This window comes from Podarcis muralis, chromosome W, assembly GCF_964188315.1.
Source record: "Podarcis muralis chromosome W, rPodMur119.hap1.1, whole genome shotgun sequence".
Classification (NCBI taxonomy): Eukaryota; Metazoa; Chordata; class Lepidosauria; order Squamata; family Lacertidae; genus Podarcis; species Podarcis muralis.
This window is the reverse complement of record NC_135674.1, coordinates 21,002,358-21,026,591: the sequence shown is the minus strand read 5'-3', so window position 1 is coordinate 21,026,591 and position 24,234 is coordinate 21,002,358. Positions and strand designations below refer to the sequence as shown.

The following is a 24,234-nucleotide window of genomic DNA, read 5'->3' as shown; positions in this document are numbered from 1 at the left end:
GTGGGGCTGAGAGACTTCAGAGAAGTGTGACTGGCCCAAGGTCACCCAGCAGCTGCATGTGGAGGAGCAGAGACGCAAACCCGGTTCACCAGATTACGAGTCTACCGCTCTTAACCACTACACCACACTGGCTCTCAAGGAAGGAAGGACAGAGAAAGGGAGAGAGGGAGGAAGAACAGAAGGGGGGAGGGAGGGAGGAAAGAAGGAAGGACAGTTTGCTGTCCTGGGTGAGGGAACGGATTGGTCTGGATGACCCTCAGTGTTCCCCCTGGAACTCACTCACTCGACGTTTCTGAGTGCCACCTTGTGGCTGGGACGGGCAGCCGAGACGGTGATGTAGATGTGTAGAGCTGTCAGGACCAGAAGCAAATCCGGATCGGGGTGGGTGCCAAACCGCTCCCGGATGATGTCGTTGCGGCTCTGGAGGGGGAAGGAGAAACATCACCTAGAGCTGAGAGCAGGGGGCTGGGAAGCAGCGCCTAGTGGTTAGAGTGGGGGGGACTGAGAGCACTAGTGAGCTGGAAGCAGGGTCTAGTGCTTACCCACAGCAAAATAATAATAATAATAATAATTATTATTATTATTATTATTATTATTATTATTATTTATACCCCACACCTTGGAGGGGCAGTGAGGACCACTAGGCAGAGCAGCCAGCTAGAAAGAAGGAAGGATTGGGACCCTCTAACCACACATTTATACACACACTGCTGACCTGGATGTAGAGGTATTCGAAGGCAGTGGCGTCTCGCTGCAGCAGCTCAACGGGGTCTTTGGGATAGAAGCTGACCCGAAAAAGGCATCGCATGCCTTGGTAGTGGGTCCGTTGAACGACCTGGGGGGGGGGAGGAAGGAGAGCTCTGGCAAGTGGGGTGGGCTATATGACCCTGGGGTCACTTTCCCCGTCCATCCTAGTAAGATTTAGGAGGGAGGAAAGAAGGGAGAGCGGGACGAAGGAAGGAAGGAAGAACAGAGGAAGGGAGGGAGGAAAGAGAAATGGAGAAAGGGACAAAGGAAGGAAGGACAGAGAAAGGGAGAGCAGGACAAAGGAAGGAAGGACAGAGAAAGGGAGGGAGGAAAGAATGAAGGAAGAAAGGAAGGAAGGAAAGAGAAAGGGAGAGAGGGACAAAGGAAGGAAGGACAGAGAAAGGGAGGGAGGGACAAAGGAAGGAAGGAAGGAAGGAAGGAAAGAGAAAGGAAGGGAAGAAAGAAGGAAAGAAGGAAGGAAGGAAAGGGAGAGCGGGACAAAGGAAGGAAGGAAAGAAAGAACGAAGGAAGGAAGTACAGAGAAAGGGAGAATGGGACAAAGGAAGGAAGGAAGGAAGGAAGGAAGGAAGGAGAAAGGGAGGGAGGAGGGAATGAAGGAAGGAAGGACAGAGAAAGGGAGGGAGGAAAGAAGGAAGGAAGGAAAGAAGGAAAGTAAGAAAGAAAAAGGAAGAGAGGAAGGAAGGGCAGAGAAAGGGAGAGAGGGATAAAGAAAATTGTGTATTGATATTGATTTGTAATGATTTCTTGGGTCTCTGGACCATAATAAAGATTGATTGATTGATTGATTGATTGATTGATTGATTGATTGAAAGAAAAGAAGGAAGGAAGGAAGGAAGGAAGGAAGGAAGGAAGGAAGGAAGGAAGGAAGGAGAGAAAAAGGAAGAGAGGAACAAAGGAAGGAAAGAAGGAAGGAAGGATGGAAGGACAGAGAAAGAGAGGAAAGAAGGAAGGAAGGAAAGAAAAAGGGGGAGAGGGACAAAGGAAGGAAGGTCAGGGAGGGAAGAAGGAAGGAAGGATGGACAGAGAAAAGGAGGGGGAAAGAAGGAAGGAAGGAGAGAGAAAGGCAGGGAAGAAATAGAAAGGGAGAGCGTCAGGAAGGAAGGAAGGAAGGAAGGAAGGACGGAAGGACGGACAGAGAAAGACAGAGAGGGAGGGAGGACAGAGAAAGGGAGGAAGGAAGGAAGGAAGGACAGAGGAAGGAAGGGAGAGAGAAAGGGAGGGAGGGACGAAAGAAAGAAGGAAGGAAGGAAACAAGGAAGGAAGAACAGGGAAAGGGAGGGAGGGAGGGACGAAGGAAGGAAGGACAGAAAATGGGAAGGAGGAGTTTCCAGGTGGAAAAATCGAAACTAGAAACTGAACTGTTAGAACCAAAAATTAAGGTACTATCAAGAATGTATAACTTGCTGTTGAAATGGAACACACAGGATGAAACAGTTAAATCAGCTATGATAAAATGGGCGCAAGACATTGGTTATAACATTATGTTTGCTGACTGGGAACAGTTATGGACCACCGGTGTGAGATTCACGGCATGTAATGCCTTGAAAGAAAATATTATGAAAATGATTTACAGGTGGTACATGACCCCAGTCAAGCTTGCAAAAATATATCATGTGCCAGACAATAAGTGTTGGAAATGTAAAGAAACTGAAGGAACATTCTTTCACCTTTGGTGGACGTGCCCAAGGGTTAAGGTCTTCTGGGAAATGATCTATAATGAACTAAAAAAGGTATTTAAATATACCTTCCTTAAGAAACCAGAGGCCTTCCTTTTGGGCATTGTCGGCCAAATGGTCTCAAAGAAGGATAGAACTTTCTTTATGTATGCGACAACAGCAGCAAGAATACTCATTGCAAAGTATTGGAAGACACAAGATTTGCCCACTCTGGAAGAATGGCAGATGCAACTGATAGACTACATGGAATTGGCAGAAATGACTGGCAGAATCCGAGACCTGGGAGAAGAGACAGTGGAAGAGGACTGGAAGAAATTTAAGGACTATCTGCAAAAGAACTGTAAATTGTATGAATGCTAGAATGATGCAGGATAGAAAGATAACTTGGCATTAGTAACCTAGTGGAAAGAAGTATGAAAAGAACTGAATTATAAGAACAAAGACGAAATTTGATCAATATTATGGCAAGTCTAAATATTTAAATATTTGATAACAAAGGGTAAAATTGGAGATATAATATATGAAAGGTCCAAACTAAAACAAGATTTGAGAGAAGGTCAAGTACTGCTGAACATGATTTTGTAAATGGGAACGCAGGAAAGGGAGATGCGAGGGAGTCTGAAAGGAAGGTTATGGAAATTTGGTTTTTGAAATTTAATTTGTGTGTATTTATTTTATTTTGGTGGTGGTGGAGAAAGGGAGGCAGGAAGGAAGGAAGGAAGGAGAGAGAAAGGGAGAAGAGACAAAGGAAGTAAGGGAGGACAGAGAAAGGGAGGGAGGGAGGGAGGAGAAAGGGAGGGAGGAAAGAGGGAAGGAAGGACAGAGAAAGGGCGGGAGGAAAGAAAGAAGGAAGGGACAAAGGAAGGAAAAAAGGGAGAGAGGGACAAAGGAAGGAAAGACGGCAGTAATGAAGGAGGACAGAGGAAGGGAGGGAGCGACAAAGAAGAAAGGAAGGAAAGAGAAAAGGAGGAAGGAAGGAAGGAAGGAAGGAAGGAAGGAAGGAAGGAAGGAAGGAAGGAAGGAAGGAAGGATAGAGAAAGGGAGGGAGGAAAGAAGGAAGAAAGGAAGGAAAGGAAGACAGAAAAAAGGGAGAGAGGGAGAAAGGAAGGATGGAAGGAAGGACAGAGAAAGGAAGGGAGGATAGGGAAATGTAGGGAGGATAGAAGGAAAAAAAGAAAGAAGAAAGGACAGAGAATGGGAGGGAGGAAAGAAGGAAGGAAGTGGGGAAGGAAGGAAGGAAAGAACGAAGGAAGTAGAGAGAAAGGGAGAGCGGGACAAAGGAAGAAAGCAAGGAAGGAAGGAAGGGCAGAGACAGGGAGGGAGGGAGGGAGGGAGGAAGGAAGAAAGGAAGGAGAAAGGGAGAGAGAGAGAGAGAGAGAGAGAGAGAGAGAGAGAGAGAGAGAGAGACAAAGGTAGGAAGGAAAGAGAAAGAGAAAGGGAGGGAGGGACGAAGGAAAGAAGGAAGGAAGGAAACAAGGAAGGAAGAAGAGAGAATGAGAGGGATGGACAAAGGAAAGAAGGACAGAGAAAGGGAGTGAGGAAAGAAGGAAGGAGCAAAGAAAGGAAAGGAAGGAAGGATGGAAGGAAGGAAGGAAGGACAGAGAAAGGGATTGAGGAAGGAAGGAAGGAAGGAAGGAAGGAACAAAGAAAGGAAAGAAGGAATGGGAGGAAGTAAGGACAGAGAAAGGGTGGGAGGGAGGAAAGGAAGGTGGGAGGAAGGGAGAGAAGGAAGGACAGAGAAAGGGAGGGAGGGACAAAGGAAAGGAGGAAGGAAGAAAGAAAGGAAGGAAGGAATGACAGAGAAAGGGTGGGAGGAAAGAAGGAAGGTAGGATGAATGACACCTTATTTGGAGGATGAATGACACCTTATTTGGAAACGAGGAAGTTTGTAAAAAGGTCCAGAAAACTTTGAAAGACTATTTTGAAATTAATATGAAGACCAACGTAGAAAAAAGAATAATCTGGGACGCAAGTAAAGCCGTTATGAGAGGATTCTTGATACAACAAAATGCAATAAAGAAGAAAAGCCAAAATGAAAAGAAAGAAAATTTTTTGGAGAAGATAAAAGATGGGGAAAGGAAATTAAGATCAAAACCAAAATCGCATGAGATTCTGAGAGAAATTAAGTTACATCAAACACAATATATGGAGTTGATGAATCAAGAAATAGAATGGAAAATTAAGCAAATGAGACAAAAGACTTTTGAATCTGCAGATAAATGTGGTAAATTGTTGGCTTGGCAAATAAAAAAGAGACAAAAATTGAATACAGTTACAAACTCAGAAGTGGATGGAAAAAACATTTATAATCCAATTGAGATTAGGAATTGCTTCCAGAGATATTTCAGACAACTTTATTCACAAGGGCCGCAGAAGGATATGGACATAGACCAATTTCTTGGAAAAAATGGATTGAAAAAGATTTCACAGGAAAGTAAAAGAGTCTTGAACCAGGAAATAACAGAACAGGAGATTGAAGGTGCCATTCAAAACATGGCATTGGGCAAATCTCCAGGACTGGATGGACTGACTTCCAGATACTATAAAGTTTTGAAGGAGTGGTTATTACAACCTCTGAAGGAAGTTTGTAATGAAATTTTGGAGGGGAAAAGGGCACCAGATACGTGGAAAGAGGCTTATATTACACTCATACCAAAGACAGAGACTGAAAAGACTCAACTTAAAAACTACCGCCCCATCTCGCTATTAAATGTGGATTACAATTTTTTTGCTGACATTTTAGCAAAGAGACTGAAAATAGTTTTGATGGAGGAGATTCATAGAGACCAAGCAGGCTTTCTCCCGAGAAGACATTTGTCAGACAATGTAAGGAACATAATTGATATTTTGGAAAAGTTGGAAGTGAACATAAACACTAAAGCAGTTTTGATATTTGTGGACGCCGAGAAAGCCTTTGACAATATTTCTTGGAGCTTCATGATGAAGAATCTCCGGGGGATGGGGGTAGGCCAAGGGTTTGAAAATGGTATAGGTGCAATATACTCTGAACAAAAAGCAAAGTTGATTGTAAATAATGTGGTTATGGAAGAATTTAAGATAGAAAAAGGGACAGGTATTAGAGAAAAATTTAACACTGATTGAAAGGGAGAGGTTTCAGAATGAGACAGGTTTAACAGTAGTCAAGAAAGTGAAGTATTTGGGGATAAATATGACAGCTAAAAATGTGAACTTATTTAAAGACAATTATGAGAAATCTTGGACAGAAGTGAAAAAAGACTTAGAAATCTGGTCAAATCTGAAGCTTTCCTTGTTGGGTCGAATTGCGGTTATAAAGATGAATGTATTGCCTAGAATGTTGTTTTTGTTTCAAACATTGCAAATAGTGGACAAGATGGACTGTTTCAAGAAGTGGCAGAAAGATATTTCTAAATTTGTCTGGCAGGGCAAGAAGCCCAGAATAAAATTTAAGATTCTAACTGATGCAAAGGAAAGGGGGGGATTTGCCCTGCCAGACTTTAAACTGTATTATGAATCAGCAGCTTTTTGCTGGTTGAAAGACTTGCTACTTCTTGAGAACACAGACATTTTGGATTTAGAAGGTTTTAACAACACTTTTGGGTGGCATGCATATCTGTGGTATGACAAGGCTAAAGCTCATAAAGGCTTTAAAAATCATATTGTCAGGAAAGCACTATATAATGTCTGGACTAGATACAAAGACTTGTTGGAAAATAAAACTCCAAGGTGGTTGTCGCCAATGGAGGCAAAAGCTGTTAAAAAGCTTAATATGGAGTCTAAATGGCCGAGATATTGGGAAATTTTGGAACAAGAAGGGGACAGATTGAAATTGCAGAGTTTTGAGAAACTAAAAGGAAAAGTGAGAGATTGGCTTCATTACTATCAAATAATGGAGGTTTTTAAGATGGACAGGAAAATTGGCTTCCAGGTGGAAAAATCAAAATTGGAGACTGAATTGTTAGAATCCAGTACTAAAAACCTGTCAAAAATGTATAACTTGCTGTTGAAATGGAATACACAAGATGAAACGGTTAAATCAGCAATGATTAAGTGGGCACAGGATATTGGTCATAACATTATGTTTGCTGACTGGGAAAAGTTGTGGACCACCGGGATGAAATTCACGGCATGTAATGCCCTAAGAGAAAATATTATGAAAATGATTTATAGGTGGTACATGACCCCAGTCAAGCTTGCAAAAATTTATCACCTGCCTGATAACAAATGTTGGAAATGTAAAGAAAATGAAGGTACATTCTTTCACCTCTGGGGGACGTGCCAAAAGATTAAGGCATTCTGGGAAATGATTTATAATGAATTGAAAAAGGTATTTAAATATACCTTCCTGAAGAAACCAGAGGCCTTTCTCTTGGGTATTGTCGGCCAAGTGGTGCCAAAGAAGGACAGAACATTTTTTATGTATGCTACAACAGCAGCAAGAATACTCATCGCAAAGTACTGGAAGACACAAGACCTACCCACCTTGGAAGAATGGCAGATGAAGGTGATAGACTACATGGGACTGGCAGAGATGACGAGCAGAATCCGAAACCAGGGAAGAGAAACAGCGGAAGAAGATTGAAAAAAATTTAAGGACTATTTAAAGAAATACTGCAAAATTAATGAATGTTAGAATGACGCTGGATTAGAGAATATGTGGTTATAAGCGGTAATGGATAAGTTAAAAAGAAAAAGAAAGGTTAAAATTAAGTGAAAAATAAGGGAAGGATTTGCTGAAGAGTAATTTAGAAATTGGAATACAGAAAGGGGAGGTAAGAGGAAGTCGGGGAAGTAAGTTATAAGAAAATAAGGGTTGAAATTATACTTGTTTTTTATACTTTTTGTATGTCATTTTTATTGTATTGTATTGTTTTGTTTTTGTTGTTATAAAAAACTTTTGAAACTTTAATAAAAAAATTTATAAAAAAAAGAAAGAAGGAAGGAAGGTAGGAAGGAAGGACAGAGAAAGGGAGGGAGGATGGGAGGAAGGGAGGAAGGACAGAGAAAGGGAGGAAAGAAAGAAGGAAGGAACGAAGGAAGGAAAGAAAGAAAGAAAAAGGGAGAGAGAGACAAAGGAAGAAAGGACGGCAGGAAGTAAGGAAGGAAAGAAAAAGGAAGAGAGGAACAAAGCAAGCAAGGAAGGAAGGATAGGAAGGGAAGGAAGAAGGATGGAAGGACAGAGAAAGGGAGGGATGGAGGACGGAAGGAAGGACAGAGAAAGGGAGGGGGAAAGAAGGAAAGAAAGAGAAATGGAGAGCGGGAGAATGGAAGGAAGGAAGGAATGACAGAGAAAGAGAGGGAGGGAAGGAGGACAGAGAAAGGGAGGGAGGAAAGAAAGAAGGGAGAAAGGAAAGAAGGAAGGAAGGTAAGAGAAACGGAGAGAGGGGTAAAGGGAGGGAGGGAGGGAGGAAGGAAGGACAGAGAATGGGAGGGAGGAAATAAGGAAGGACCGAAGGAAGGAAAGAAAAAGGGAGAGAGGGACAAAGGAAGGAAGGATGGCAGGAAGGAAGAAGGAAGGACAGAGGAAGGGAGGGAGCGACGAAGGAAAGAAGGAAGGAAGGACAGAAGGACAGAGAAAGGGAAGGAGGAAAGAAGGAAGGAAGCATGGAAAGAGAAAAGGAGAGTGGGATAAAGGAAGGAAGGAAGGAAGGAGAGAAGGAAGGAAGGAAGGAAGGAAGGAAGGAAGGAAGGACCGAAAACGGGAGGGAAGGATGAAGGAAAGAAAGAAGGGAGGGAGGAAAGAAGAAAGAAAGGAAGCAAGCAAAGAAGGAAGGAAGGATGGAAGGAAGATAGGACAGAGAAAAGGAGGGAGGGCTGAAGGAAAGAGGGAAGGAAGGAAGCAAAGAAGGAAGCGAAGGAAGGAAGGAAGGAGAAAGGGAAGGTGGGATGAAGGAAAGAAGGAAGCAAAGAAGGAAGGAAGGAGTGAAGGAAGGACAGAGAAAGGGAGGACGGAAGGAAGGAACAACAGAAAAAGGGAGGGAGTGATGAAGGAAAGAAGGAAGGGAGGAATGAGGGAAGAAAGGATATAGGGAGGGAGAGACTTAGGAAAGAAGGAAGGAAGAAGAGAGAAAGAGGAAGGAAAGAAGGACGGAAGGAAGGAAGGAAGGAAGAACAGAAGGGAGTGAGGAAAGAAGGAAGGAATTGAGGAAGGAAGGAAGGAAGGAAGGAAGGAAGGAAGGAAGGAAGGAAGGAAGGAAGGAAGGAAAGAAAGAAAGAAAGAAAGAAAGAAAGAAAGAAAGAAAGAAAGAAAGAAAGAAAGAAAGAAAGAAAGAAAGAAAGAAAGAAAGAAAGAGAAAGGGAGAGACGGACAAAGGAAGGAAGGAAGGAAGGAAGGAAGGAAGGAAGGAAGGAAGGAAGGAAGGACAGAGAATGGAAGGGAGGAAGGAAAGAAGGAAGGAAGGAAGGAAGGAAGGAAGGAAGGAAGGAAGGAAGGAAGGAAGGAAGGAAAGAAAAAGGTAGGAAGGACGGAAGGAAGGATGGAAGGAAGGACAGACAAAGGGAAGGAAGGAAGGAAGGAAGGAAGGAAGGAAGGAAGGAAGGAAGGAAGGAAGGAAGGAAGGAAGGAAGGAAGGAAGGACAGAAAGGGAGGGAGGGAGGAAGGAAGGAAAGAGAGAGAATGGGAGAGTGGGAGAAACCAAGGAAGGAAGGACAGAGAAAGGGAGGGAGGAAAGACAGAAGGAGGGAAGGAAGCAAGGAAGGAGGGAGGGAAGGAAGGATAGAGAAAGGGAGGGAGGAAGGAAGGAGAGAAGGAAAGATGGAAGGAAGGAAGGAATTAAAGAAAGAAAGAAAAAGGGAGAGTCTGTGATTAAGGTGAATGTGCTGTCAAAGATGCGACCAGGAGGAGGAGGAGTATCAGGAAGATTGGATTAAATTAAATGATCACTTAGTTAAATATGTTAAGTTAACTGAAAACAGCTTGCAGATACTTAATTGGTTTAGGATTTAGTGTTAAGTTAAGTGATGAATTAATATGTTTAATTTCATAATGTGAAGATCTAAGGATGTTAATGCTTAAGTTAAATTATATGAGAACTGTGATTTGGAAAACCGTTAAAAGGACATGCAATGAAATTCAACCAAGGGGAAGCGAGGAAGTCACTTCACAATGTTAATAAGTGTAATTTTTAATAAGGCTATCATTTATGTTTGTTTGTCTTATGTGTCTGTTTGTTTATAATGTGAAAACCAATAAAAAATTTGGAAAAAAAGAAAGAAAAAGGGAGAGCGGGACAAAGGAAAGCAGGAGGGAAGGACAGAGAAAGGGAGGGAGGAAGGAAGGAAAGAAGGAAGGAAGGAGGGAAGGAATGAAGGACAGAGAAAGGGAGGGATGGAGGGAGGGGGAAGGAAGGAGGGAAGGAGGGAAGGAAGGAAGGAAGGAAGGAAGGAAGGAAGGAAGGAAACAGAAATGGAGAGTGGAAGGAAGGAAGGAAGCAAAAAAGGAAGGAAGGGAGGACAGAGAAAGGGAGGCAGATACAAAGGGATGAAGGAAGGAAGGAGAGAAGGACAGAGAAAGGGAGGAAGGGAGGGCAAAAGGAAGGAAGGAAAGAAGGAAGGAAGCACAGAAGGAAGGAAGGAGGGAAGGAAGGACAGAAAGGGAGGGAGGGATGGAGGGAGGGATTAAGGGATGAAGGACAGAGAAAGGGAGGGAGGAAAAAAGAAAGGAAGGAAGGAATGAAATAGGGAGAGAGGGACAAAGGAAGGATGGAAGGAGGGATGGATGGAAGGAAGGAAGGAAGGAAGGAAGGAAGGAAGGAAGGAAGGAAGGAAGGAAGGAAGGAAGGACAAAGAAGGGAGGAATGGATGAAGTAAAGAAGGAAGGAAGCAAAGAAGGAAGGAAAGAAGCAAAGAAGGAAGGACAGGAAAAGGGAGGAAGGAAGGAGGGAGGGAGGGACAAAGGAAAGATGGAAAGAAGCAAGCAAGGAAGTACAGAAGTAAAGCAAGAAAGAAAAAGGGAGAGAGTGACAAAAGAAGGCAGGGGAACAAAGGAAGAATAGGAGGAAGGGAGGGAGGAAGGAAAGAAGGAAGGAAGGAAGGAAGGAAGGAAGGAAGGAAGGAAGGACAGAGAAAGGAAGGAAGGAGGGAGAAAGGTAGAGAAGGACAAAGGAAAGATGGAAGGAGGGAAGGAAGGAAAGAAAGAAAGACAGAGAAAGGGAGGGAGGAAAGAAGGAAGAAAGGACAGAGGAAGGAAGGAAGGAAGGAGGGAGGGAGGGAGGGAAGGAAAGAGAAAAAGAGGGACAGAGGGACGGAGGAAGAATGGAAAGAGGAAGGAAGGAAGGAAGGAAGGAAGGAAGGAAGGAAGGAAGGGCAGAGGAAGGGAGGAATGGACGAAGTAAAGAAGGACAGGAGGAAGGAAGTACAGAGAAAGGGAGGGAGGGATGAAGGAAGGGAGGAAGGAAGGAGGGAATGAAGGAAGAACAGAGAAAGGAAGGGAGAAAAGGAGGAAGGAAGGAAGGAAGGAAGGAAGGAAGGAAGACGGAAAGAAGGACCGAAGTAAAGAAAGAATAAAAAGGGAGAGAGGGAGAAAGGAAGGAAGGAGGAAAGGACAAAGAAAGGGAAGAAAGGAAGGAAGGAAGGAAGGAGAGAGAAAAGGAGGGAAGGAGGAAGGAAGTACAGAGAAAGGGAGGGACAAAGGGAGGGAGGAAGGAAGGGGAGAAGGATAGAGAAAGGGAGGAAGGGAAAGAGGAAGGAAGGAAACAAAGAAGGAAGGAAGGACAGAGAAAAAGAGGGAGGGAGGGAGGGATGAAGGAAGCATGGAAAGAAGGAAGGAAGCATGGAAAGAACAAAGTAAGGACAGAAATGGGAGGGAGAGCACTTCTGGTTGGTAGCCCGGTAATGGTAGACAGGAGTTCTTTCGGCTGAAAAAGCCCCAGCGCAGTGAAGCAAGGGGAGACCTCAAGAGCGACGCGGTGCCCCCCCAAACCTCAGATCGGGGGAGAAAGGGAGGGAGGAAGGAAAGAAGGAAGGGAGGAAGGAGGGGAGGAAGGACAGAAAGGGAGGAAAGAAGGAAGGATGGAAGGACGGACGGAAGGAAGGAAGGAAGGAAGGAAGGAAGGAAGGAAGGAAGGAAGGAAGGAAGAAGGAAGGAAAGAAGGATATAGAAAGGGAGGATCGGAAAAAGGATGGAAGAAAAGAAAGAAATTAAAAGGGAGAGAGAAAAAGGAAGGAAGGAGGGAAGGACAGAGAAAGGGAGCGACGCAGGAAAGTAGGAAGGAAGGAAGCTAAGAAGGAAGGATGGAAGGATGGAAGGAAGAACAGAGAAAGGGCGGGAGGATGAAAAAAGGAAGGAAGGAAAGAAGGAAGGAAGGGAGGAAGGAGGCAAGGAAGGACAGAGAAAGGGAGGCAGGGACAAAGGGAGGAAAAATGAAGGAAGCAGAGAAGGATAGACATAGGGAGGAAGGGAAGGAGGAAACAAAGAAGGAAGGAAAGAAGGAAGGAAGGAAGGAAGGAAGGAAGGAAGGAAGGAAGGAAGGAAGGAAGGAAGGAAGGAAAAAGGAAGAGAGGAACAAAGGAAGAAAGAAGGAAGTATGGAAGGACAGAAAGGGAGGGAGGGAGGGGCGAAGTAAAGAAGGAGGGAAGGAAGGAAGCAAAGAAGGAAGGATGGAAGGACAGAAGGAAGGAAGAACAGAGGACTGGAATTTTCCAATTCTAAAGATAAGACTCTGGGACTGTGGAAGTGACCTTGTAGGGCTTAAGTGTTATGGCAGATGGAAAAGAAAAAATAGATCTGGCAATTCAAGACAAAACAACAAGGTCTGGGAAGTCTTGGCAGCGAAGAGCTTCTACATCTGGCCCTCCTGCTTCATCTGTGGCTGTATTAACGTACTCTAAACCAAAAGGAATGATTTCAGAAGAGGCTTTGACACTTGCATTGAGTAAGATAAATGAATCAATGGAACAAATGAATAGAAAATTAGATCAAAATACACAAAATTTAGATCAAAATACGCAAAGCATAAATCAGAACACACAAAGTATAAACAGTTTGGGACAAAAAGTTAATACAAATACAGAAGCTATTGAGAAATTGATTCAGGAGTCAAACTCAATTCGACAGATCGTAGAGGAAGTCAAGGAAAAGGTTGTGGCTGTGGAAGCGAAGGTAACTCAATTGGAAACAAAGAGAGTTCCAGACCTAGAGAAGCAACTGGAGGATCATAAGTTGGCGCTTTCTATGATTGAACTCAAGGAAAAACAGATAAATTTGAGAATTAGAGCTGTACCTGAACTGGAAAAGAGCTCTTTGTCAGAGTTTCTTACGCAGGGATTTGTAGACTGCTGGGACTTGGATTTGGGAAAAGAGGAGTTTAAAATCGTGAGGGCCTTTAGACTTGGAAGAGGAGGGAAGAAGGAGATGAACAGAATAAGAGACTGTTTGATTACCCTCCGATCTAAAGAAGAGAGAGACAAAATTCTGGGCTGGCACTACGAGAAGACTTTGGTAATACATCAGTCAAGAGTGGAAATATTTAAAGATATCCCAAAACATCTTCTGGACCTTAGGTCTGACTTTGGAGACTTGGTTGGTCTGCTGAGAAGGAATAATAATAATAATAAAATTTATTTATATCCCGCCCTCCCCAGCCGAAGCCGGGCTCAGGGCGGCTAACAACAATCAAATAATCAAACAGTCAAATAATCACACATTCTAAAAATATTTCATTATAAAAATTAATTAAAATCAAATTGATGGCAACCGATTAGGCAAAATTCTGTGCAGGTTGCCAGAGGAGGGAGTCAGGCTGCACCCTGACCAAAGGCCTGGTGGAACAACTCTGTCTTGCAGGCCCTGCGGAAAGATGTCAGGTCCCGCAGGGCCCTAGTCTCTTGTGACAGAGCATTCCACCAGACTGGAGCCGCAGCCGAGAAGGCCCTGGCTCTAGTTGAGGCCAGCCTAACCTCTCTGAGGCCTGGGACCTTGAGGATGTTATTATTTGCAGACCGTAGGTTTCTCTGTGGGGCATACCAGGAACAAAATCATTTTCAGGTGGGAATTCCCTCAAGGCCTATCCTTCAGCTTTAAAGGAAGGAAAATAAAAATAAGATCAGTAGATGATCTAAATAAAGTTTCTATCTAAATACGAAGAAGATTTGCAGAAGGGAATTGGAAAGGAGCCAGCAGCACTGGACAGAAGATCACCAGATAGAGGATCAGAGCTAAGAGCATTAGAGAAAAGATCACCAACGTTGGACATATTGACATTATCTTTTGGATTGGACCCCCCAGTGAACGTCCCAACATCACCACCAACAGAAGAGGAGCAAGCATTGGGTGCAGTTGGGGGGACACCAAAGTAATCATACGATGGCGCTGCAGGTCTTGAGTTGGAATGTTAATGGACTGAACTCCCCTGAAAGGAGGCGGAGAGTATTTCACTTATTGAAAAAAGAACATTTGGACTTGATTTGTTTACAAGAAACACATGTGATAAGGCTACACAGGAAGTTATTGATTAATAAAAGATTAGGCCAAGAATTTATTTCATCGGATAAAGTTAAAAAAAGAGGAGTGGTCATTTACGCAAAGGAGAGCCTATCACCAAAATTTATATTTAAAGATGATCAAGGAAGATTTGTTGCAATTGAAATCCAAACGCAAGGAGAATTTTTTTTGATAGTAGGTATCTATGCACCAAATGAAGGAAAATCGGAATTCTTCAAGAAGTTACATGAGACTCTGATGGACTATATGGATTACAATATGATTTTGATGGGAGATATGAATGGTGTGGTGTCTACAAATATGGACAAGGCACAGAGACAGGTAGTCACCAAGGATGGAAGACTACCAAAAACTTTCTTTGATATGACAGAAAATATGGATTTAGTTGATATCTGGAGAACGAAGAACCCCTTGGGAAGAGAGGGAACCTTCTTCTCTGAGGCTAATCTTCCGGTCAGCGCCAGCGATTAATGGCGGATTTTCCTTTGAGCTCCGGAGGGAGTCTGCTCCGTGGGTTCGGGTCCTGACGCTACGGCAAAGCGGGGACCCTAAAAAATCGCAGGAGGTGAAGCCTGCGAGCGAGGAGACTCGGCGGGCACCTTTGCGCCCCCCAAAAACTGTGAAGGAGCCTTTTTAAAGGCTCCGGAACGGCAGCAGGTGAGCGGCGCGGTGCTGAGAGTCGTCTACCCAGCCTGTGGAGTGAAGCCGCATCGCCATGATGGGAGAGCGCTGATTTCTTTCGGAAAATCTGGACGCAAAAATAACTACTCGTGAGTAGATTTAAAGGACTTAATTGGAACCAATCTAAATATTAAAGAGATTCGGCACTAACACGGGAAAGGTACAAAAAGGAAGTCTGCCTTTCCGTGCTGTAGGACAGCTAAAGCAAAGAGACTGTAAAGCTGTAACCCTAGAGGAAATTTCCCTCTGAAAAATTATAGATCCATCGCTAAAAAAAAAAGCAGCCCCCTTACGTTTGCAGGAGCGGGGGGGGGGGGGGGGGGAGAAGAGAACATTTAAATATACCTGCACGAAAGGATTGATTAAAGTCTACCCGCTATCTCAAGACCCTGGGACGGACTGCTTTGACAAGGAAGCTGAATAGTGGGGGTTAGCACGTTAAGGAAAGACTTTGGAACTGTTTCCAATCTGTTTCCAATCTAAACTCTGTGAAAAGATACAGTGCCTCTGGACTGCTTGTGTATAAAATAACATTGAAGGCAAATTGAAACTGTGGCTTTTTAGGAAAAAAGGGGGATCTATTTATTTGTTTAAAAAACTGTAAAGTGAAATTTGAAGTTTCTCCCCCTAGAGGATATTTTGTTGCAACAACAACAATAAAGCTACTAGCTGCACAGTCACTGGAAAATTCCTTTCCAAAACAATCTACAGACGTAAAGAAGCGACCTTGACTTTGCATGAGAGTATTATGGCAAATGGAAAAGGAAAAATAGAGGACAAAGGCCTCAGGTCTGGTAGACAATACAAGACTGATATTTCTCAGCAGAGAAGAGCTTCAACATCCGGAGGCACAGGAGCAGCTGCTGCCTCACAAACTAAACTAAAAACTATGTCATCTGAAGATGCTTTGGCACAGGTACTTGGTAAAATTAATGAATCCTTGGAACATCTAACGAAACAGGGAGCTGAGACAAGTAAACAAGTTGCAGAAACCAATAAACAAGTAGCCGAGATCTCTGCAAAAATTGATTTGAACACGACAAGCATTAATGAACTTGGGAAGAAAGTGAATTCTAACACACAGACTATTGAAAGACTTTTAGAGGACTCGGCTACAACTAGAAAGATTGCTGAGGAAGCTAAGGAAATTGCCACTGCAACTCAGGAGCAGATACCACCGGTCTTCAAGAAATTGGAGGATCATGATCTGACATTGTCTATGATCGAATTACAAAGGAAAGAGAGGAATTTAAGAATCAGATCAGTATCCGAAAGTGAGAAAGATAATTTGGTGGACTTCCTGACAAAAGAATTTTTGGACTGTTGGAAACAGGGCCTGGAGAAGGAAGAATTCAAGATTGTGAGTGCATTCAGACTTGGTACAAGACAAAGGAAAAATAAGGCAAGAGACTGCTTGATAACTTTAAGATCTAAAGAAGAAAGAGACAAAATTTTAAGTTTGCACTATCAAAATACATTGACAATTGAAGATTGTTACGTGGAGATCTTTAAGGACATACCAATGCATATTTTGGACGCAAGAACCTACTATAGAGATCTGGTCATTCTATTGAAAAGAAACAACATCTTCTTCAGGTGGGAATTTCCCCAAGGCCTATCCTTTAAATACAAAGGAAGGAAAATAAGGATAAGAACAGTAAGTGATAAAGACAATTTTTTGAGAGATCACGGAGAGGACCTTCAGAAAGAAGTAGCAGGAGAGGAACCAACTTCATCAGGAAAAGGAATACTGGACATAGCAAATTTATCATTTGGACTGAAACCACCGACGGAAGAAGAACAACAACTTGGAGCGGTAGGAGGGGGAAGTAAATAGCGCCATTATGGCTCTGCAACTTCTAAGCTGGAATTGTAATGGTCTGAACATGCCCCAAAAGAGGAAAAGTGAAGTATATTGAAGAAAGAGCAATTGGACTTGATTTGCCTACAAGAAACACATGTGATGAGATCACATAGGAAAATACTTGTTAATAAAAGATTGGGACAAGAATTTATTTCATCTGACAAAGTCAAAAAAAGAGGAGTGGTGATATATGCAAAGGAAAAACTGCAACTGAAATTTATTTTTAAAGACGAACAAGGAAGATTTTTGGCAATTGAAATTCAAGTTCAAGGAGAGAAATTTTTGATTGTAGGAATTTATGCACCAAATGAGGGGAAATCTGAATTCTTCAAGAAGTTGCATGAGACTTTGCTGGACTATTTGGACTATAATTTAATTCTGATGGGAGATATGAACGGAGTTGTATCTACAAATATGGACAAAGCACAAAGACAGGTAGTTAATAAAGATGGAAGACTACCAAAAACCTTTTTTGAAATGACTGACAATATGGATTTGATTGACATTTGGAGAACAAAGAACTCTCTTGAGAGAGAGGGAACCTTCTTTTCTGAAGCCAAAATGACATGGACTAAAATTGACCAAATCTGGGTAACTAGAGGAATGGCACCAAAGATAAAGAAAGTGGAAATCTGCCCAAAAACTTGCTCCGACCACAATGCTGTAAGGATGGAGATGAAGCAAATAACAGCTGGCTCCTTTAGATGGAGGATGAATGACACTTTGTTTAGAGATGAAGAAATGTATAAAAAGGCCCAAAAAATTTTGAGAGACTATTTTGAAATAAACATGAACACCAATGTCGAAAAAAGAGTAATCTGGGACGCAAGTAAAGCCGTCATGCGAGGGTTCCTGATACAACAAAATGCAATAAAAAAGAGAAGCCAAAATGAAAAAAAAGATAAGATCTTGGAGAAGATAAAAGAAGGGGAAAGGAAATTAAGATCAAAACCAAAGTCCCAAGAGATTTTGAGAGAAATTAAGTTATATCAAACACAATACATGGAACTGATGAACCAAGAAATAGAATGGAAAATTAAACAAATGAGACAAAAGACATTTGAATCAGCAGATAAATGTGGCAAACTATTGGCTTGGCAAATGAGAAAAAGACAAAAATTAAATACGGTTACAAATCTAGAAGTGGAAGGAAGGAACATCTACAACCCAATTGAAATCTGGAATTGTTTCTAGAGATATTTTAAACAACTATATTCACAAGGGCCGCAGAAAGAAAAGGACATAGACCAATTTCTTGAGACACATAGATTACAAAAAATTTCGCAGGAAAGTAAAATAATGTTGAATCAGAAAATAACTGAACAGGAAATAGAAGGTGCCATTCAAAGTATGCAATTAGGCAAGTCTCCGGGACTGGATGGGCTGACTTCCAGATACTATAAAGCGTTGAAGGAGTGGTTATTACAACCTTTGAAGGAAGTCTGCAATGAAATTTTGGAGGGGAGAAAGGCACCAGAATCGTGGAAAGAGGCTTTCATTACACTTATACTGAAGACAGAGACTGAAAAGACTCAACTTAAGAACTACCGGCCCATCTCGTTACTAAATGTGGATTACAAAAATTTTGCTGACATTTTGGCTAAGAGATTGAAAATAGTTTTGATGAAGGAGATCCATAAAGACCAAGCGGGCTTTCTTCCGGGAAGACATTTATCAGATAACGTAAGGAATATAATTGACATTTTGGAAAAGCTAGATGTGAACATAAACACTAAAGTAGCTTTGATATTTGTGGACGCGGAGAAAGCCTTTGACAATGTTTCTTGGAGATTTATGAAAAGGAATCTCCGGGGGATGGGGGTGGGCCAGGGTTTTGAAAATGGTATAGGTGCAATATACTCAGAGCAAAAAGCAAAGCTAATTGTAAATAATGTGGTTACGGAAGAATTCAAGATAGAAAAAGGGACACGTCAGGGGTGCCCAATTTCCCCATTACTTTTTATATCAGTCCTGGAGGTTTTGCTGAACATGATTAGAAAGGACCAGCTGGTTAAAGGGGTACAGGTCGGAGCTAAACAGTACAAACTGAGAGCATTTGCAGATGATTTGGTACTTACATTACAAAAGCCAGAATCTAGTACCAAAAGGGTCTTAGAATTAATTCAAGAGTTTGGTCAAGTAGCAGGATTCAAACTGAACAAGTTGAAAACCAAGGTATTATAGAAAAATTTAACACTGATTGAAAGGGAGAGGTTTCAGAATGAGACAGGTTTAACAGTAGTCAAGAAAGTGAATTATTTGGGGATTAATATGACAGCTAAAAATGCGAATTTGTTTAAAGATAATTATGAGAAATGTTGGACAGAAGTGAAAAAAGATTTAGAAATTTGGTCAAACTTGAAGCTTTCCTTGTCTGGTCGAATTGCAGTTATTAAGATGAATGTATTGCCTAGAATGTTGTTTTTATTTCAAACATTGCAGATTGTGGACAAGATGGACTGTTTCAAGAAGTGGCAGAAAAACATTTCTAAATTTGTCTGGCAGGGCAAGAAACCCAGAATTAAATTTAAGATTTTAACTGATGTAAAGGAAAGGGGGGGATTTGCCCTGCCAGACTTCAAACTATATTATGAATCAGCAGCATTCTGCTGGTTGAAAGATTGGCTGCTTCTTGAGAACACAGACATTTTGGATTTAGAAGGTTTTAACAATATTTTTGAGTGGCATGCTTATTTGTGGTATGACAAGGTTAAAGCTCATAAAGCTTTTAAAAACCATATTGTCAGGAAAGCACTGTATAATGTCTGGATTAAGTATAAAGACTTGTTGGAAAATAAAACCCCAAGGTGGTTGTCGCCAATGGAGGCAAAGGCTGGGAAAAGACTCAATATGGAGTCTAAATGGCCAAAATACTGGGAAATTTTGGAACAAGAAGGGGAGAAACTGAAATTGCAGAGTTTTGAGAAATTAAAAGATAAAGTGCTAGATTGGTTGCATTATTATCAAATAATGGAGGCTTATAAGATGGACAGGAAATTTGGCTTCCAGGTGGAAAAATCAAAATTGGAAACAGAACTGTTAGATTCCAATACTAAGAATTTGTCAAAAATGTATAACTTGCTGTTGAAATGGAATACGCAGGATGAAACGGTCAAATCAGCTATGATCAAGTGGGCACAAGATATTGGTCATAATATTATGTTTGATGACTGGGAGCAGTTGTGGACCACCGGTATGAAATTTACGGCATGTAATTTACGGCATGTATGCTACAACAGCAGCAAGAATACTTATTGCAAAGTACTGGAAGACACAAGATTTACCCACCGTGGAAGAATGGCAGATGAAGGTGATAGACTATATGGGACTAGCAGAAATGACCGGCAGAATCCGAGACCAGGGAAGAGAGACGGCGGAAGAAGATTGGAAGAAATTTAAAGACTATCTCAGGAAACATTGCAAAATTAATGAATGTTAGAACGATGTTGTCAGGGGCTCAGGAGCAGAGGCACAGGAAAGGGAGGAAATAGAGAGCGAGGGGGAGGAATCCGAAGGAAATGTTAGCGAGGACAGCGGCCCGAGGTCTCTGAGTCTTTCCAGCGAATCGGAAGATTCACAGAAAGGGGCTCCCATGGTCAGAGCAAGGGGGGTGCCTAGGGGGACACCCCAGGAAGAAGGGGCCAGAGGGGACTCAGAGAGCAGCAGTTGGAAATCAGGACCAGCTTCCCCACCAGAGCGCAGTAGGGGGGAGGAGTCCCAGGTATCGGGATCAGGCGGCTCACCGCCAGCGGGAGGAGATGAGTCAGGATTGGCCACGCCTCCATCGGAGAGCGAGGAAACGGTCAAGAGGAAGGTTGGAGGCTGGGCGCGCGCGCCAAGTTCAAATGTACAGGAGGGCGGCGCAGTTGGCAGCCCGGATAGGGAGCCAGGTCCTAAAGCCCGCCGAAAGGAGGGAGAGGAGTCAGGGGGGTCAGCGTCAGCGTCAGAAGAGTCCAGAAAGGAGGGGACCCCGGGGGGCAGAAGGACCCAGAGGAGAAAGGAGAGACGGAAGAGGTGGAGTAAGGTTAGAGTCTTAAACTGGTGTACAGGGGGTGGAGACTCAGACGGAGCTTCGCCGGTCTAGCTTCTAAGACGTAGAGCTGCGCGCTGCGGCTTGAAAATGGAAACTGTACTTCAATAAAGACTTTTGTACATTACTAGCGGCTAGCGTTGGTCCTCTGTGAGCTGGGATCTGGAGGCAGCTCTGACAGTAAGCTCCGTCTCCCCTTTTTCACCAAAAACCTCGCAACGTGAGTGGGCGCAGCGAGGGGCGAAGATTGGTGCTTCGCGAGCTCACAAAAGTCAGACAAGATGACTACCGAACAGCAAATAGCAGCCCTGCAAAATGCAGTGACACAACTGAACGCGGAGATACTCGCATCCAGGAAGAGGGAAGACGAAGCGGCTGCCGCCTGCAGGGATCTCCAAGCCAGGTTGGAAGTGCTTACTAAGCAGGGGCAACCGGGACCCAAATCAGAGGGGATTGGGCTGGGGAAGAGAGGAGGCAGCCTTGTATCTCATTTCGATGGGAATTTACAGCAGTACCCTAACTTCCGAGCAGATGTGCTGTTTGCGCTGCAACTGCTGGATAAAGACTTTAGAGATGAGCAAGAGAAGGTGGGGTTTATCTTATCTCATTTGCATGGAGAAGCTAAAGCGTGGCTGCGCAATCTGTGGAGAGATAAGGATCCAGCGCTCCGAAGTGCGGATGCCTTCATTAAAGCGATGGATTCGTGTTTTTTATCAAATATAGACATTGATATCGCCAGAAAATAAATACATGGGCTGAAACAAGGGAGAGCCACTGTAAGGCAGTATCATTCCCACTTTTTTGCATTGGTCAATGCGCTGGGATGGGAGAAAGATTCAGCTGCAGTCAGAGACCTTTTCTGGGAAGGGTTGAATGGAGCTGTGAAAGACGAAATTGCAAGGGGGGAGAGACCCCAGAGCACTCAGGAAGTTGTTCAGAGGGCGCTGACGATTGGGGTGCGCCTGGAAGAACGTCCATGGAGCAAAGAAGAAGGGCGTTGGGGACGCACGCCAGCGAGAGCACCTTCCCTCTTTCCCAGGGATGCAGTGCGTGCGCAATCCACGCCTCCGCTGGGAGGGGGAGAGGAACCGATGGAGATTGGAGGCGCCAGGGCTCAGTCAGCAACCAGAGCCCTAACACCGGGAGCAGTCAAAGCGAAGCCTCCTAGAGGGAACAGGAAGTGCTACATCTGCGACAGTGCTCAGCACATGGCGAAAGAGTGTCCCCAGAGGCTCCACAAACACACTGCAGCCTCCGCAACAGTAACAGAAGCAACTCAGCAGAGAGAACCACAGCAGGGAAACGACGGAGTCTGGCTGGAGGCAGAGGCACTGGGGCCCAGCCAGACGAGTCAGTGAAGCAGTCCCCAGAAATTTTGCAGCCCACAGACCCTCTCCCGCCCAAACCAGTGGTGCAGCTCACCGCATCGCTCCAGCTACCCAATGGACTCACAATGGAAGTGCCAATTACCATTGACTCTGGTAGTAACGCAGACTTTATAGGACTGGATTTCATTAAGCAACACAGCATAGCGCTACTGCCAGCCACGCTGCCCCTGAAGGTTGTCACGGTGGATGGCAGGGAATTGCTGGGGGGGGCAGGTGGTGAAGCAAACGCCTCCGATGGTGATGCAAATTGGAAATCACGGGAAGTCATCAGCTTCAATGTCACCCAACTGTTGGACACGCCTGTAGTATTGGGCATGAGTTGGCTGCACAGGCACAGCCCAGCATTGGCTTGGTACCAGCGCCAACTGACTTTCGGCTCCTCCTACTGTGCAGAACACTGCATTCTGCCTAGCCCGGAAGGGGAAGAGGATGACCCACAGCTACAATTAGGCACGCTGCAAGCAGTGCCCCACAAGTACGCAGCGTTTTTGGAGGTTTTCTGCGAGAAGGAAGCGGACAAGCTACCTCCCCACAGGTCCTATGACTGCAAGATTGACCTCCTGCCGGGGCGACGCTGCCGACCGGGAAACTGTATTCCATGTCTGAAGACGAACTGCAGGAACTCAGGGAGTTCATAGATCACAACTTGAAACGCGGTTTCATCCGGGAGTCCAAGGCAGTGGGGGGCAGTCCCATATTCTTTGTGAAGAAAAAAGACACGCCCCAAAAAAGGCTTGTGGTGGACTATCGAATTTTGAACTCGAAAACCAAGCCCACGGCCTTCCCCATGCCCAAAATCGACGACCTGCTCGCGACGGTGAGAAAAGGACGCGTTTTCACCAAGTTGGATCTGCGAGGGGCGTACAACCTTATTCGCATACGGGAGGGCGACGAGTGGAAGACGGCCATGTTCACGCCCCTGGGCACCTATGAATACAGAGTTATGCCGTTTGGATTACAAAATGGCTCCCACTGTTTTCAAGCCTTCATGCATCATGTGTTAGCGGGACTCCTCTACAAGAAGTGCGTCTGCTTCCTGGACGACATCCTGATATTTTCAGAATCGCAGGAGGCTCACGAGAGAGACGTCAAGGAAGTTCTGCAGAGACTACAGGAGCACAGACTGTACGCCAAGCTGGAGAAGTGCCAGTTCGACATGATGGAGGTGGATTTCCTGGGCTACAAATTGTCGGACAAGGGGCTCGCCATGGACAGCACCAAGGTTCGCTCAGTGTTGGACTGGAAGAGCCCGCGCAATCGGAAGGAGGTCCAGCGGTTTGTTGGCTTTGCTAACTTTTATCACAAGTTCATCAAGGGGTTCGCTATGCAGACGGCGGCCATTACCGACACGCTCAGCTCCAAGAAGAAGAAGTTCATCTGGACGGAGCAGGCGGAGCAGTCCTTTCAGAAACTCAAGCGTCTCTTCTCGTCAGAAGAGCAGCTACTGCATGTGGTGGTGGACATGTTCACCAAAATGGCCCACTTCATTCCGTACGCGAAGATGGCCACGGCGGAACAGACCGCCAAACTGTTCATAGACCACGTGTTCAGGGTTCACGGTCTACCACGGTCTATCCTGTCCGACCAGGGGCGACAGTTCATCTCGAACTTCTGGCAGAAGCTGATGGGCATCCTGAACGTCAAGATCAACCTAGCGTCGGCGAGACACCCGCAGACCAACGGACAAGCGGAGCGGGTCAACGCCATCATCCAGCAGTACCTGAGATGCTACGCAAATCAGCAGCCTGAAACATGGGTGGACTACCTGCCGCTCGCCGAGTTCGCCTACAACAACACGAAGCACGTGTCCACGGGGGTGACACCGTTCTTCGCCAACAATGGGAGGCATCCCAGAACCTTCCCGGGATTAGAGAGAGTGGGGGAGGGGGAGCCACAGGCAGCGGAAGCCTTCGCGTCAGAGTTGCAGGAGGTCCACGAACAGCTTCGAAGGCAGTTAGAACTAGCAAAGCACGCATACAAACTGCAGGCTGACAGACACAGAAGGGTTGGGGAAGACATACAGGTGGGAGACTGGGTTTGGTTAGCAGCCCAGGCAGTGCCGGCCAGATCGTTAGCGAAGAAGAAGCTCGGACATAAGCAACTAGGGCCTTACCAAGTCGAGGCACAGGTCAATCCAGTGGCCTTCCGGTTGACACTTCCGGAGGGATCCAGAATGCACCCGGTCTTCCATAGATCAGTGCTCACGCCCTACAAGGCACCTCACAGATTTCAGGAGCCAGGGACGGCACCAGACCCGCTCAGGGAAACGCCCACAAAGGGGGGGTCGCCAATGGGGGAGCCCATCAACGAGGTCACAGAGATTTTAGACTCGAGATGGGGGAAGAGGGAGTAGAATATCTTCTCGCCAGAGAAGGTACTCCGGCCAGCGCCAACAGTTGGGTGCCGGA

At 44.5% G+C, this 24,234-nt stretch overlaps 1 protein-coding gene across 1 annotated transcript in view; it reads right to left on the bottom strand.

Moving 5' to 3' along the window:
* LOC144326262 (FERM and PDZ domain-containing protein 3-like) overlaps positions 1–24,234 on the bottom strand; it is a 155,268-nt gene that overhangs the window by 6,000 nt on the left and 125,034 nt on the right. The window contains exons 8-9 of the mRNA XM_077922814.1: positions 716–835; positions 284–420 (exon numbers count right to left, since the gene is read on the bottom strand). Of these exons, the coding sequence (XP_077778940.1) occupies positions 284–420; positions 716–835 (257 nt within the window). The remainder of the gene's footprint in view (positions 1–283; positions 421–715; positions 836–24,234) is intronic.